At 39.6% G+C, this 14,590-nt stretch overlaps 1 protein-coding gene across 10 annotated transcripts in view; it reads left to right on the plus strand.

Moving 5' to 3' along the window:
• Map2k5 (mitogen-activated protein kinase kinase 5) overlaps positions 1 to 14,590 on the plus strand; it is a 258,240-nt gene that overhangs the window by 44,839 nt on the left and 198,811 nt on the right. For all 10 annotated transcript variants that reach the window (XM_004855593.4, XM_021237014.2, XM_004855594.4 and 7 more), the window contains one exon: positions 6,035 to 6,083. In XM_004855593.4, the coding sequence (XP_004855650.1) occupies positions 6,035 to 6,083 (49 nt within the window). The remainder of the gene's footprint in view (positions 1 to 6,034; positions 6,084 to 14,590) is intronic.

Consider the following 14,590-nt stretch of genomic DNA (forward strand, 5'->3'; position numbering starts at 1 on the left):
TGAGAGCAGTGATGACAGCGTAGTCACTGTTGAAGCCTCAGTTCTTGCCATGATGCGTGGCACAAAGGAGATAGTTAAATGAATGAATGAATGACTCTATGTACTGTGCCTCCATTCCCTTTAAGTCTTATCTCTGAATTGACTGGTCTCACCTTGTTCTGCTTTTCTGTTATTTCTAGGCCCTTTACCTTTGTTTCTTCAGGTATCTCAATACTTCTCTTCATGTGTCAACCCAGGTTACAGTTGTGTGACATTTAAATTTTAAAATTTTTTGAAAAGTGATTTCTTGATAGCTCAAGTCACTGTGACCATACAGATAAATGAAATATTAAATAAACCGAGTCACAGAGAAATTTCTAGGACATAAAATGATGGGATTTTTTTGGCTTTGTTTTTTGTTTTGTTTTTTGGTGAAGCCAGAGCCTCACACATGCTGACTAACCATGCAGTCATTTACCATTGGGCCACACCACCAACTCCACAAAATGATTTTTCTAAGAAAATCAGATTAAGATGGTAGCTACATATTGACATAATGAATGAAATCACTTTTCTTCTGTTACTCTCAGAGCATGAATTGTTTCTCTCTTTGCCTTAGGTGAGTGACTGTTTATTAAACTGAGCTAACTAAACTACGTGGTGTTCCTAGGCCATAATTACTGAATTTACGTCCCACTACCAAGGCAAGTCCTTTTCCACACAGCTTTGCTTTCTCCTGTAAAATTGGGATGATTAAACTTTCCATCTATCTACCTCTGGTGTTAGTAAGATTGATGAAGCTGTGTTAAGGAATCATGCTTTGTTTCTTGGATGAAAGGCGTTTGTAAATGCCATGAATCAAAATGTTATTATTTCAGGTTTATGACACAATGGAATATCTGTGGAGAAACAATGCCTACACTTTGTTTGGTTGTGTCTTTACAATAATTGGAACTATCAAATTGGGAGTCATTTATAGAAATACTAGGATTTAAATATTTCCCAGAAAAAAAGTGTGTGTTTATGTAAGAGATAGACTTTGAACAAGGTCTGTACTTTAATTTCCTCTATAAATTAGACATAATAACTATATCTAAGGAGTGTAATTATTGTGGAGATTAAATTTGGATAATAATAGCATTTAACACAATGCCTAGCACTTGTCATGGCTCAATAAATGGTAATTGTTATTATTTTGTTAACTGGACTGATTTTAGGCAATTGTTAATTTTTTGGTGTATATTTCTGCTATAATCCCAGTCTACAGCTTTCTTAACTACCAGTTTAGTGCATGGAGTCTTACACTTGGAGGACATAATTTATTAAAGTCTGTCACCCTTAGGTGAGGTCACATCTTATAAAAGCTAGGAAAGTAGAAACTGAGACTCCATAGTCTGTTTGGACTAGATTATGCAGAAGTTTAAAAAGTATTTAGAGGGCCAGAGATTTAGCTCAGTGGTTCTATCACCTGCCTCGCAAGTGCAAGGTCCTGAGTTCAATCCCTGGTACCAAAAAAAAAGTATTTAGAAAGGAGTAATTGCAGCTTGAAATGAAAGTATAGTCTCAGAGTTTGAGAAGTCTGAAATTTTCTCAAATGTAATGTATTAGAAGTGCTAAATGGAATGGATATATTTCATATGAGGTCCTGAGACCTTTTTCTTTCTGATGTTTTCATGATCTTTATGTCTTATTGTGTAACTGTGACAACTGCTGCAATATAATAACAATCAGACCAGTGACTACCATTTAATGGAATGATCAAAAAATAAGGTGAAAATCCAATTTGCAAAATTTATTACAGTAAAAAATACATTGTCATTAATTCCTCTCAAAATACTCCCCCTCTCACCAAACACACTAATCTCATCATTCTTGCCACTTTCTGAGGCAGTTGTGGAAATCTTTCATGAATTTCTTTTAATTGTGCTGTCATGGCTGCCTTGATGTCCTGAATCAACGCAGAGTGTTTACCTTTTGTGGTCATGTTTGTGTGTGTGTGTGTGGTCATTTTGATTTTGGGAAAGAGCCAGAAGTTGGATGGTGCCAGATCTGGTGAATAAGGTAGATTAGGGCACACTGTAATGTTTTTGACAGAAATTGCCACAAATGTAAAGTGTAAACTGCTTCAGAAAGTGGCAAGAATGATGGACTAAGTATGTGGGAAGAGAGGGAGCATATTTTGAGGAAGATTAATAGTAATGAATATTTTACTGTAATAAATTTTAAAATTTAAACATTCACTTTTTTTTTATCACACTTCTTTTGAACACTCAGCACATGCTAAGTCACTGGCAAGGTTCAAGGATGAGAGGGAATGGAATAGGAATATATAGAATAAGATGTGGTCTATCTTCTCAGGGCGCTCCCAGTCTTGGGGGAAGACATAGTGGAGAGAAAGACATCTACACTAGTAACTAACACAAGGGAGAGAGTGTGATAGACAGGTAGAAGGTTAGAGTGGATAGGTTAAGAAAAAAGTTAACAAGCTTTACATGTCAACTAGAACATCGGTGAGGGTAGGTGCTCTTTCATACCCTATTCTACTAGTTGAGTCAGTATGTGAGGGCATAACTCATTACAAAGCTAGAAGGATTTCAGGAGTGCTTTTGGCCACCCCTCTTTCTTAAGAAGGACTTTCACTAAACTCATCCACGTAAATTTTTATATAGTGCTTTAGCTTTCAGTTACCAAAACAAATACTTGAGAAGGCTTATGTTGGCTTACAGTTGTGGAGGTTTCAGTCCATGGTCACTTGGCTCCATAGTGTGTGGCCCATATGGCGAGGCAGCCTTTGGTGGTAGAAGCATGTGATGGAGGAAGATGTTCACTTCCTGCTGGCAGGGAAGCAAAAAGAGAGACCAGTGTCCCACAGTCCCCACTGAGAGCATGCCCACAGTGACTGAAAGTCACCCACCAGACCCTATCTCTCTTTTTTTTTTTTGGAACCGGGGATCGAACTTGGGTCCTTGCACTGGTGCAGCAGGCGGTGAAACCACTGAGCTAAATCCCTGGCCCAGACCCTATCTCTTAAAGTCTCCACCACTTTATAGTAATGCCAATCTGATCACCAAACCTTCAATACTTGGGCTTTAGGGGGACCCTCAAGAGCCAGGCTATAGCACATAGCCATATATGCCCAGAGAACATTTTCTTTTCTTTTCTTTTCTTTTTTTTTTTGAGGGAGAAAATAATCATTTATTAAGCTTACAGACTGTGCAGATGCAGTACCCACAGCTCGTCTGTTCAGTGTCTGCGTTCTTGGCCGGAAGATTCGGAAGCCAGGGACAGCAGGCATTGGGGCTTGCTCACTCGCCTGGTAGTCGTTGCTAGCAAAAGGCTAAAGCTACTAGCTGTCTGTGTATGGCTTGGCTTCTTCACAGGAGAGCAGCTTGGTTCCAAGAACAAGGGGTGTACTGACAATGTTTCTTTTGTTGTTGTTTTGTTTTTTACTTTTTTTTAGCTGTACTGGGGATTGAACCCAGGATCTTCACACAGCCTACGTCCCCAGTCTATTTTTTTGTTTTGTTTTATTTTGAGACAGGGTCTCACTGCATTGCCAAGCTGGGCTCAGACTTGGAATCCTCCTGCCTCCTCCTTGAGTGCTAGGATTACAGGCATGTACCACCATACCTGCTCATTATTTTTAACCTCAATTGTCAGCTTGCTTGGCTTGAGAGATCCCTTAGGTGATTAGTAAAGTGAACTTCTGAGTACACTGGTTTGGTCAGGAGGGTGTGTGACCTTGGGGACCATATCTGGTCCCCAGCTCCTTCCTCTTTGGCTCTTCCTGGCTCTCTCCTTCCTGGCTATTGTGAGCTGAGTGCTTTCCTTGGCCATGTCCTCCTGCCACAATGTTTGTGCCCTAGAGCCAGCTGACCATGGACTGAAACCTCTGAAATCATGAGCCAAAGCAAGCCTTTTGTTCTTTAATTTGTATATGTCAGGTATTTTTTCCCAGCAACAGAAATGAAACTAACACAAAGGGCAAGCATCCACCCTGAAGTGTAGATGAAGAAGTGTTACTAGCTAGTGTGGATTTTTAGCTACACGTGAGATGAAGATGAGATGTGGGCTGGTTTTGACACCTGCTGACAAGCATTATAGTTGTTTGTCTTCTTTAGTTTCCCTACAGCAGAGGGTCTGCTACCGACTCTGAAGAAGTTACCAGTCAGCCACAGGTTCTTGCTCAGTTCCAACAAATTCACAATTGGGAATTACTACTCCCTTGATGTTAGTGGCGCAGGGCCTTGAGTGCCAGCACCTCTTAGCTCTTAGTGTTCCAATTCCTAGTGGCTTCCTACCACCCTCCCACCCCACCTGGCAGCAGAGCTTATAGCACTCTCATAGCTTTCTGGAGTTCCTCACTCCTCTCTGCCTCTCTGCCAGTTGCACTCAGGGCCAGCAGCCCTTGGTATTACTAGCTCCTTTTTAGTGCGACCTACCCATACCTCTCTAGCTGAGACAGAAATCCTGAGTAGGCAGTGGGATCCCCAAGGGAAGCTGTACTGTGACCTGTGCTACAGCAAGCAGGGCTGTGCAAAGGAGGGAACACTGCTTATGAAAGGGAGGAGTGGCCCAGCCATGTTCATCTCCTTCGGCTTGTGGGCCAGTTTTGTGACTCTGGAAGTAGTAGTAGAGGGGGGGAGGGTCCTCTGGAGAGGATGCAGAGTCATTTCGGAAAGGTCTGTGCTTAATGCCTGTTGCAGTCAAGGCAAGTATCTCAGAGCATGGGACATCGAGGATCACCTTTGATGTCAAGTATAGCTTGGTGGAACTTCAGAAGCAGCTGCTTGATTGACAGCTCCCACTGTTTATACAGAAGCTACAGGGCTGAAGTTGTAACTGGTTTCACCAGTGTCCAGGAGGGCAGCAGTATAGACCGTGGCCCAGTAGGGTCTGGGGAGAGAGTGGATGAGCGTGACAGCCCTTGACAATTCTCTGCCCTTCCCTGTTCTTTGCGCTGTCAGGTGCAGTTCTCAGATGTTCCTCAGAGAGACAGTGGCAGCACCGGGAGTACAGGAGGGCTATGTCCCAGCCCTCTCAGGGCTGCAGGAGGAGCTGCATCTGGGAGGGTGGTTGCAGAGGTGACAGGAGATACTGGAGCTAGTTGAGAGAGTTGGTTGTGATGATTATCAGTGACATCACATCGCTTCTTAAGTTTGTAGAAGTTTCAGTCCACAGGCAACTGGCTCCAAGGCAGGGTGGCATGGCACAGGGACATCACAGAGGAGAAATACTTCTTGGCAGGCAGAAGGCAGCAAGTCTACATTTTCATGTTCCCTAGTAACACCAAGAGCTGTGTCTCATACCTGTAAGACACAGTGCTGTTTTATAATATTTAATTTTCCTGCTTACCCTATAAAGTTAATATTTTCCTCATTTTATAGAAAAATGAAATTGAAGTTCTGAGATAATTTGTAACTTGGCCCAGATCACACAACTGTTGAGAACCAGGATTTAGGGCTGGGGATTTAGTTCAGCAGCACCGTGTCTGCCTCACAAGCTCAAGGTCCTGAGTTCGATCCCTGGTACTGGAAAAAAAAATGCAAAAGTTACTTGAAGAGATGGAGAGAACCAGGATTTATTTCTACAATCCATGTACTTCCCAGGAAATTGAATTGTAACTCTTAATTGTAGCAGAAGACCAGGACCTAAGCCATCTATTTTAGCTTTGAAGTTCTCTAATCTTTGTTTGCTGTGAACATTCTGAGAGTGCATTGTTAAATATGTTGTGTTTAGCAGATGATAGTGTCCACATAGAATTGCCACTGAAAGGCTACCCAAAGGCAGCAGAACTAATGGCTAAAATGTCACTGTAGTGGTCCATAAAATACTGTAGCTTCCTCTTGACTGTAGGCTTCTTTATTACTATAGATTACTATAGGGTTTCAGTCACTTCATTAATATCTTTGGTGTTCAGCCAGTTTGGAAAAACATCTCATGAACAGAGGAGTATAGTGCATGCCTACACCTAAAAGCAAAGGTATATTTTAGTGTGGTGTTCAGAGGTGCCCATCATCTTGCTGCTATTAGAAATTATGTCTTTCCTTTTCAGCTTAAAGAAGTCCTCTGCCGAACTGAAAAAAATATTAGCCAATGGCCAGGTAGGTATTGCTACCTATTAAGATTTTCAAATAATAGTGACTTCTTATTGTCCAGTTTTTATCCATAAACTTATTAAACAATAAAAGTGTCTGTGAATTTCTTCTTGTCATAAATGAGTAACATGGCTTAATTTGATTGGCAGAACAATTTGCAGCCTGTTTTTCAAACTGTGCTAATGGGTTTCACTCCCAGCAGATTGAAGGACCATACACACACCCCGCTGCCATCTCGTCTAAAAAGTTAATCAGTTCTGAACAAGTGTGTCAACCCATGGATTGTTGAAATGGCCCTGCATTCTGAGGCAACTGTTTGTTTCATTGTCTTTGGAGAGAAGAGGAAAAACTGTTACCTTCTTACCTTAGCTCCTTCTTTTGTCCTGAAACTAACACTGGTTTTGTAGGGGACTGGGGGAACAGCAGACCTTTGGCACATAAAATCCCTGGGGCCCCAGAGACCTTGGTTTGCCTGGTCGACGGGCTGTCTGAAGCTGAATGACCTAACCCAGCCAGTGAGGGACAAACAGCCCTGCAGGCCAGTTATTTCTCACTAATTTTGATTCAAGTAAATGGCCACATCTGAAATAGTATAGTGCTTTTAAACATACACTGGTAAATTAAGCTACCTACAGGGTCCTCGATTCTTCACAAGCAACATAAATGCGTTTTAATGTTTGTTATAGTGGAAGCCCTTTGATAGCCTCGGAGGCAGGCGCCTGTCCATTGCGATCAAGCCTGCCTATTAGGCTCTATTGACTGAGACATCTGTGTCACTGCAAATAAAAGACTCTTATTGATTTTCTTAACTGCTGTTCACTTCCCGTCCATGTTTCGAAGGCTGAAATCTTAATTATCTCAGATGCTTATTCAGTGCCTTCACACGCTGACCTCTCCAAGCCTCATTGGCATTTCATGAATCAAGTACTTCTAGTGGAGCATGTCAAGAAGACAAAGCTGGGTCCTCATGCTTGTCCTTTAATATCACCTGTAACATTGTGGCCTAATAGATGTGTGTGCCTTGAAACCGTGACTGTGTGGTTGCGCTTCTGGACGCCTGCTTACTTAGCACGCAGTCCTTTGAATCCAGTTAGAAAAAATTAAGTCGATCAGGTTCTGACAGCTGGTTGTCATCCAGAGTGTGTGAATTTCAGTCCTTAAATATTCTGCCTACAGCTGAGAGAATCTGGTGTTACATGTATAATCTTGGTAATCTCAAAATTTAGGTCTTTTTTTTTGGTAGTGCTGGGGATTGAACCCAGGGCCTCACGCATTCTGGGCACATGTTCTACCACTGAGCCACACCCATAGCCCCCAAATTCTTGATAGTATTTATCTAATGCTTTTGTCTTTAAGCAGCCAGATGTCTGTTGAGATTGAGGTCCACATCTATATCCCCCAGTGCCTGCTGTGAGCACAACCAGGATGAAGTAAAACCTGACTAAAAGCAGAAATATCGAGCTGAGGATATTTATGTATCTTCAGCATGCTTTCATTCTAGTTACTAATTGTAATTTATGTATAAGTCACTTGTGTTCTTTGGCTGGAAAATACATTTCAAAATTGACATAAATTAAGAAGTTTTAACTACATTTGTTCAACCCAGGCAATGGAAAATAACCTGTCATAGATTCTTCTTTCAAAAATGAAAAACATTTTCTTTCCACTGCAAAAAAAAAAGGATTCTGAAATGTTTTGACAACAAACCTGGTACCATAAATATCTCAGTGGTCTCAGTTACGAGGTTCACTGTGGTGGGAGATTGTCATGGCAATGATTTTTGACACTTAAAGATTGTTTATTGCTTTCCCTTGGGAGTGTGCTAACCCGACATTAGACAGTATGGCATTTTCTCACTTTTAAGGATAAGCTTTTGAAAAATTGTTATTATTATTATTATTTAATTTTGCTCAAAAAACAAAATCAATCCTTCATCTTTGGAAGCTTTCAAAATACCTCCTCCTGTAAATTCCTCAATTGGTGCTGCAGAGTAACTAAACAGCGGGTGAGACCACACCGCAGTGAGGCAGTGTGAATGGTATGGGCGATACATTCCTGGGCTGCGCATGACACCACTTGATATGGAAGATGTAAGTCACATTTAACAATACTTTAACACTTGAGCATAGTTTTTTATTTTAGTGGTTTATGCTCTCAAGCATTAATAATGATTTGCCTTTCCACTAGCCTCCACTTAGATTTAATAAGGAATTCATATTAATCATTAAAAGAAAGGGACATGATTCTTCAAGATAATCAAATATTGACAGGTTAGAAATAGCTTTCTGCCTGGGTTCATTGATATAGGTTATGTGATATAAATATTTATTTCTTTTCTGTCACTCAGAGTAAATGCCACCAATTGATTCAGCATTGATATAGTGTCAACAGTTCATAAGAAACATTTGACTGGGTTGTGTTTTCCGATTAGTCTCTGCTCTATAAAGTGGGATTTACTAAATCTCTCCAATTGTCTGCTCATAGAGTGTGACTGCTTTCTGAAACCATTATTGCTTCGATTTGTGAAGCAAAGGTCTAGTGATAGCACTAATTTCTATCAGACCCTTATATATAAAATAAGGACTAATTGAGCATTTTTATTTTAATGATTTATAAACGATAGGTACTAATTCTTCTTAACACAGGCAGACAATAAACAAAGAACATTTTCTTTGCTGATCCATAATTGAATTCCACTTCATTTTTTTCATTAATCTCATTAATACATTCGATCAAGCACTGTTTTAAAAGTTTTAACATGTAGCATTTGGAATGGAGACTTTGTTTTCCTGGTATCACCTTGTGATGGAAGATTCCATTTCTCCATCTTAAAAAGATAAATCAAAAGATATTTTTAGCATGTTTTTTTGAGAGCTATAAATCAGTCTCACTGCTCTGTTTTCTGGTTGTGTTTTCCCACTCAAGTCCAGTGTTGCACTGTCTGTTTAACATTGGCCTTGGGTTTGAAACTGGTTAGAAATAGCCCAAAGGGCCAATTAAAGGATTTTAAAAGTGTGCAGTTATTCCAAAGATGTGTAACTTTGACCTTTATATCTCTAAAGGTGTTGTTATTATTTTTGTTTTTTATATTTTGTAGCAGAGGATGACGGTATTTTCCTAGACTCGATAAATCAAATGTAACTATACTGAGAGTCATGGATCTAGAACTAATTCTGGTCCTGCTGCATCTTTGGCTGTTGTTTTGAAAAGTTGAAATACCTGTGGAAAAACTCTTTGAATTTAGATCGAAAGGGGTGAGGAATTAGAAGTACAGTGGTACCTTGGTTCATGAACTCAGTTCTTTCCATGATTCTGGTCACAAACCAAACTGGACAAGAACCGAATCAATTTCCCCATAAGGTCAACATTGAACCTAACCATTATATTTGATTTGGTTCTTGTCCAACTCAGTTTGCAACCAGAATCGTGAGCTCTCAAGTGCTGGGTTAGGCTAAGGCAGGAGGATCACTTGAGCCCAGAAGTTCAAGAGGAGACTAGAAAACATAGCAAGACCTCACCAACCTATCAAGCACTTTTTAAAACATGAGAAATGTATATAAATGTATAAAAATTAGAAAATTCAGATAAGCAAAAAAAGGAAAAGAAGCTAATGTTTTGTAATAGACCCTTTAATCATTTTTTAAAATAGATACTGTTTCCAAGTTTTAGCTATTACAAACTGTGCTGCTATGAACATGGATGCACATGTATCACTGTGGTATGATTCTTTTAATTCTTTTGGGAAGATACCCAGCAGGGGAATAGCTGAGTCAAATGGGACCTCTAGTTCTAGTTCTTTGAGGTATCTCCATACTGATTTCCACAGTGGTTACACCAGTCTACACTCCCACCAGCAGTGGAGCAGGGTTCCTCTTTCCCCACAGCCCCACCAACATTTTTATTGGTTGATTTCTTGATAGCAGCCATTCTTTCTGGGGTGAGGTGGAATCTCAGTGTTGTTTTCATTTGCATCTCTCGAATGACCAGTGATGTTGAACATTTTTTCATATGTTTATTTGCTATTTCTACTTCTTTGTCTGAGAAATGTCTGTTCATTTCAGATGCCCATTTTTGGATTAAGTCTTTAAATTTGGGAGGTCTGATTTTTTTAAGTTCTTTATAGATTTGAGATAGTAGACCTTTGTCTGAGGAAGAGCAGGTGAAGATTTTTTCCCACATTGTGGGTTGTCTCTTCACACTGCTGGTGGTTTCTCTTGCTGTGCAGAAGCTTTTTAGTAAGAAGAGACGCCACTTGTTGATTGTTTGTGCTAGTTCACAGGCAACTGAGGTTTTGTTCATAAAATCTTTTCCTACCCCAGTGTCTTCAAGGGTTCTACCTAACCTCTGTTCCAGCCGGTTCAGCGTTTCTGTTTTAATATTTAGATATTTAATCCATTTCGATTCTAGTTTAGTGCATGGTGAGAGATATAGGTCTAGTTGTAGTCTTTGGCAAGTTGAAACCCAATTTCTCCAGCACCATTTATTAAAGAGGCTATCTTTCCTCCAGTGAGGGTGTTTGGCTCCTTTGTCAAAGATGAGGTGGCTGAGTGTGTCTGGCGTTGTTTCTGCATCTTCTAATCTGTTCCACTGGTCCTCAGGTCTGTTTCTTTGCCAGTATCATGGTGTTTTTAATCACAGTAGCTTTGTAGTATAGTTTCAAGTTGGGGGTTGTAATACCCCCTGCCATGTCTCCGTTACCTAGAATTGCTTTTGCTATTCTGGGTCTCTTCTTGTTCCAAATGAATTTTTGGATTGTTTTCTCAAGGTCCATGAAGCATGCTGCTGGGATTTCAATTGGGATTGCATTAAACCTATATAGCAGTTTTGGAAGTATGGCCATTTTCACTATGTTGATCCTTTCTATCCAGGAGTAAGGGATGCCTTTCCATTTTCTGATATCGTCTTCAGTCTCTCTTTTCAAAGTGCTATAGTTTTCAGAGAACAGGTCTTTGATTTCTTTTGTTAGGTTGATTCCTAGGTATTTCAGTTTTGTGCATGCTATTGTGAAAGGAATTATTTGTCCTATTTCTCTCTCAGTGTGTTTGTCATTGGTGTAGAGGAAAGCTATTGATTTTTGTGTGTTGACCTTGTAAGCAGCTACTTGACTGAATTTGGTTATTAAGTGTAGAAGACTTTTGGTGGAGTTCTTGGGGTCTTCTATATAGAGTATCATGTCACCTGCAAATAATGACAATTTGACTTCTTCATTTCCTGTTTTTATTCCTTTTATTTCTTTCTCTTGTCTAATTGCCGTGGCTAATGTTTCCAAAACTATATTGAACAAGAGTGGTGAGAGTGGACATCCTTGTCTTGTTCCTGATTTTAGTGTGAAGGATTTCAGTATTTGACCATTTAGTATGATATTGGCTGTTGGTTTTTCATAGATGGCTTTTATCAGATTGAGGTAGAGACCATCTATTCCAAATTTTTGTAGGGTTTTTATCATAAGTGCATGTTGGATTTTGTCAAATGCTTTTTCTGCATCTGTGGAAATAGTCATGGTTTTTGTCCTTGGCTCTATTGATGTAGTGTATGACATTTATTGATTTGCGTATGTTGAACCATCCTTGGATCCCTGGGATGAATCCCACTTGATCAGGGTGTATGATCTTCTTGATGATCTTCTGCATTCTATTTGCCAGTATCTTATTAAGGATTTTTTGCATCTATGTTCATTAGTGAGATTGGCCTATAGTTCTCTTTTGAGGTCTTTTTCTGCTTTGGGGATCAAGGTGATGCTTGCTTCCAGGAATGAATTTGGGAATTTTACTTCCCTTTCAATTTCATTGAAGAGTTTAAACAGTAGTGGCAGCAGTTCCTCTCTATGTCTTGTAGAATTCAGCGGGAAAGCCATCAGGACCCGGGCTTTTCTTAGTTGGTAAGTTTTTAATTACGTTTTCAATTTCATTGATTGATATTGGGTTGTTTAGAATTTTTAGGTCTTCTTCGTTCAACTTTGGTAATTCATACCTGTCTAGGAATCTGTCCATTTCTTCTGTGTTGTCCATCTTATTGGCATATAGGTTCTTGAAGTAGATATTGATGATCCTCTGGATTTCTGCTGGGTCCATTGTAATTTTATCCTTTTCATTCCTAATTGCATGGATTTGGACCTTCTCTTTCCTTTTTCTGATAAGGTTGGCTAAGGGTTTGTCAATTTTGTTGATTCTTTCAAAGAACCAACTCTTGGCTTCATTGATTTTTTTTTTTTTTTGTATTGTTCTCTTAGTCTCCATTGCATTGATTTCTGCTCTGATCTATATTGTATCCTCCTTTCTATGGGCTTTGCATTTGTCCTGCTCTTTTTCTAGAAGCTTGAGGATCAGCATCAGGTTGTTTAATTGGGCTCGCTCTGTTTTCCTAGTATGAGTATTCACTGTTATGAATTTCCCTCATAAGACTGCTTTCATTGTGTCCCATAGATTCTGATATGTTGTATTGTCATTGTCATTTAATTGAAGGAACTGTCTAATTTCTTCTTTAATTTCCTCTTTGACTCGTTGGTTATTCAGGAGTGTGTTGTTCAATTTCCATGTGTTTATGAAATTTTTTGAGTTTCTTTTGCTAGTGATCTCCAATTTCATCGCACTATAGTCTGATAATATACAGGAGATAACTTCAGTTCCTTTGCACTTACCTAAATATGTTCTATGAGTGAGTATGTGGTCTGTTTTGGAGAACAACCCATGTGCAGCTGAAAAGAATGTGTATTCTGATTTTGTGGAGTAGAGCACTCTGTAAACATCTGTTAAGCTCATTTGTTCAAGAGCTTGATTGAGTTCTAGTATTTCCTTGCTTGTTTTTTGTCTAGTTGATCTACCTATTTATGACAATGGGGTATTGATGTCCCCCACTACTTTTGTATTAGTGCTTATATGATTTTTCATGTCCATTAGTACTTGTTTTATATAGATGGGTGCACTAGTGTTTGGTGCATAGATATTTATGATTGTCATCTCTTCCTCTTGGATTCTTCCCTTTACAAGGATGTAGTGTCCTTCTTTGTCTTTCTTAACTAGTGTGGGTTTGAATTCCACTTGGTCTCTAAAGAGGATAGCTACTCCTTCCTTTTCTCAGGTTCCCGTCACATGGAGTATTGTTTTCCACCCTTTAACTTTCAGTCTGTGAGTTTCTTTTTGAATTAAATGTCTTTCTTGTATGCAGCATATTGTTGGATCTTGCTTCTTGACCTATTCTGCCAGTCTATTTCTTTTGATTGATGAGTTGAGACCATTAACATTGATGGTTATAACTGATACGTATTGACTTAGCATTGTTGTGACTTTTTCTTTTTGTTGGATTCTTCCCCCTTTGTTTTTAATTTCTTGTTGTGCCCAGTGGATTCGTTCTGCTAGGCTTCCTCGGGTTGTGATCCTTGTTGTCTTTTCCTAGGATATTGTCTAAAAATTTTTGGAGTGCAGGTTTGGTATTCATGAAGTTCCTAAGGTGCTCTTTGTCATGAAAGTATCCTATTTCACCATCAATTTTGAAAGATAGTTTTGCAGGGTACATCAATCTGGATTGGAGGTTGTTTTCCTTTAGGGCTTGAAATACATCACTCAAACCTCTTCTTGCCTTGAGGGTTTGTGTTGAGAAGTCTGCTGTAATTTTGATGGGTTTTCCTTTGTATGTCATTTGTTTCTTTTCTCTAACTGTTTGTAGAACTTTGTTCTTCTGTTGGGTTTCTGGAATCTTAACAATTATATGCCTATGTGTACATTTTTTTTTTGATCAAGGCTAGTTGGAGTCCTATATGCCTCACTTATCTGTATGTCAAGTTCTTTTCCCGTGCTTGGGAAGTTTTCTGCCGTCACTTCTGTGAACAGTTTTTTTATGTTGTCTGCACTTTCTCCTGTTTCTTCATCGACTCCAGTCAGTCTTACATTATTCTTCATTGGATCATCTAGCAGCTTCTGGATTGATTTCTTGTGGTCCCTTACAATTTTAAAGTGATTTTTCTTTTCCTGGTCACTAATTGCAGTCTTATCTTCTATATCTGAAATTCTGTCCTCACATTGGCTCTTTCTGCTGCATAGACTTTGAATGGAGTTTTTAATCTCCTGGAAATCTGTTTGCATCTGTTTTATGGATTCCATTTGTTTCCTATGTTGGGATTCCATCATGTTCCTCAGATCCTCTATTTTTTTATCTGTGTCCTCTCTAGATTTATTAATCATGTCTTGCACTATGGGCACAATGCCTGCTGTTATGTCAGAAATTATTTCTGATTTCATTTTTTCCAGATCCTCTTTTGTTGCTAGTTCAGGGAGTCCAAGTGGTTGAGTATCAGAGTGTTCCTTCTTGTTTCTCTTTGGGGTTGCTGTAGGTGATCTGGAAGTCTGGTTCTGAGGCTTGTTTATGTGTCTTCTCATTTCAACGGGGTGGGTAGGGGGTCGGCTGCTGGTGCCTGTGCAGCTCACCTCCTCTGTGCTGGGAGCAGTGGTAGGTTGGCCTGGAAGCCTCCTTCTCTGCACTGGGAGCTGTGGCAGGTTGACCCAGAAGCCTCCTCTGCG

The sequence above is a fragment of the Heterocephalus glaber genome, unplaced genomic scaffold (assembly GCF_053883595.1).
Source record: "Heterocephalus glaber isolate CG9 unplaced genomic scaffold, H.glaber_assembly_v1.0 deba00001689, whole genome shotgun sequence".
NCBI lineage: Eukaryota > Metazoa > Chordata > Mammalia > Rodentia > Bathyergidae > Heterocephalus > Heterocephalus glaber.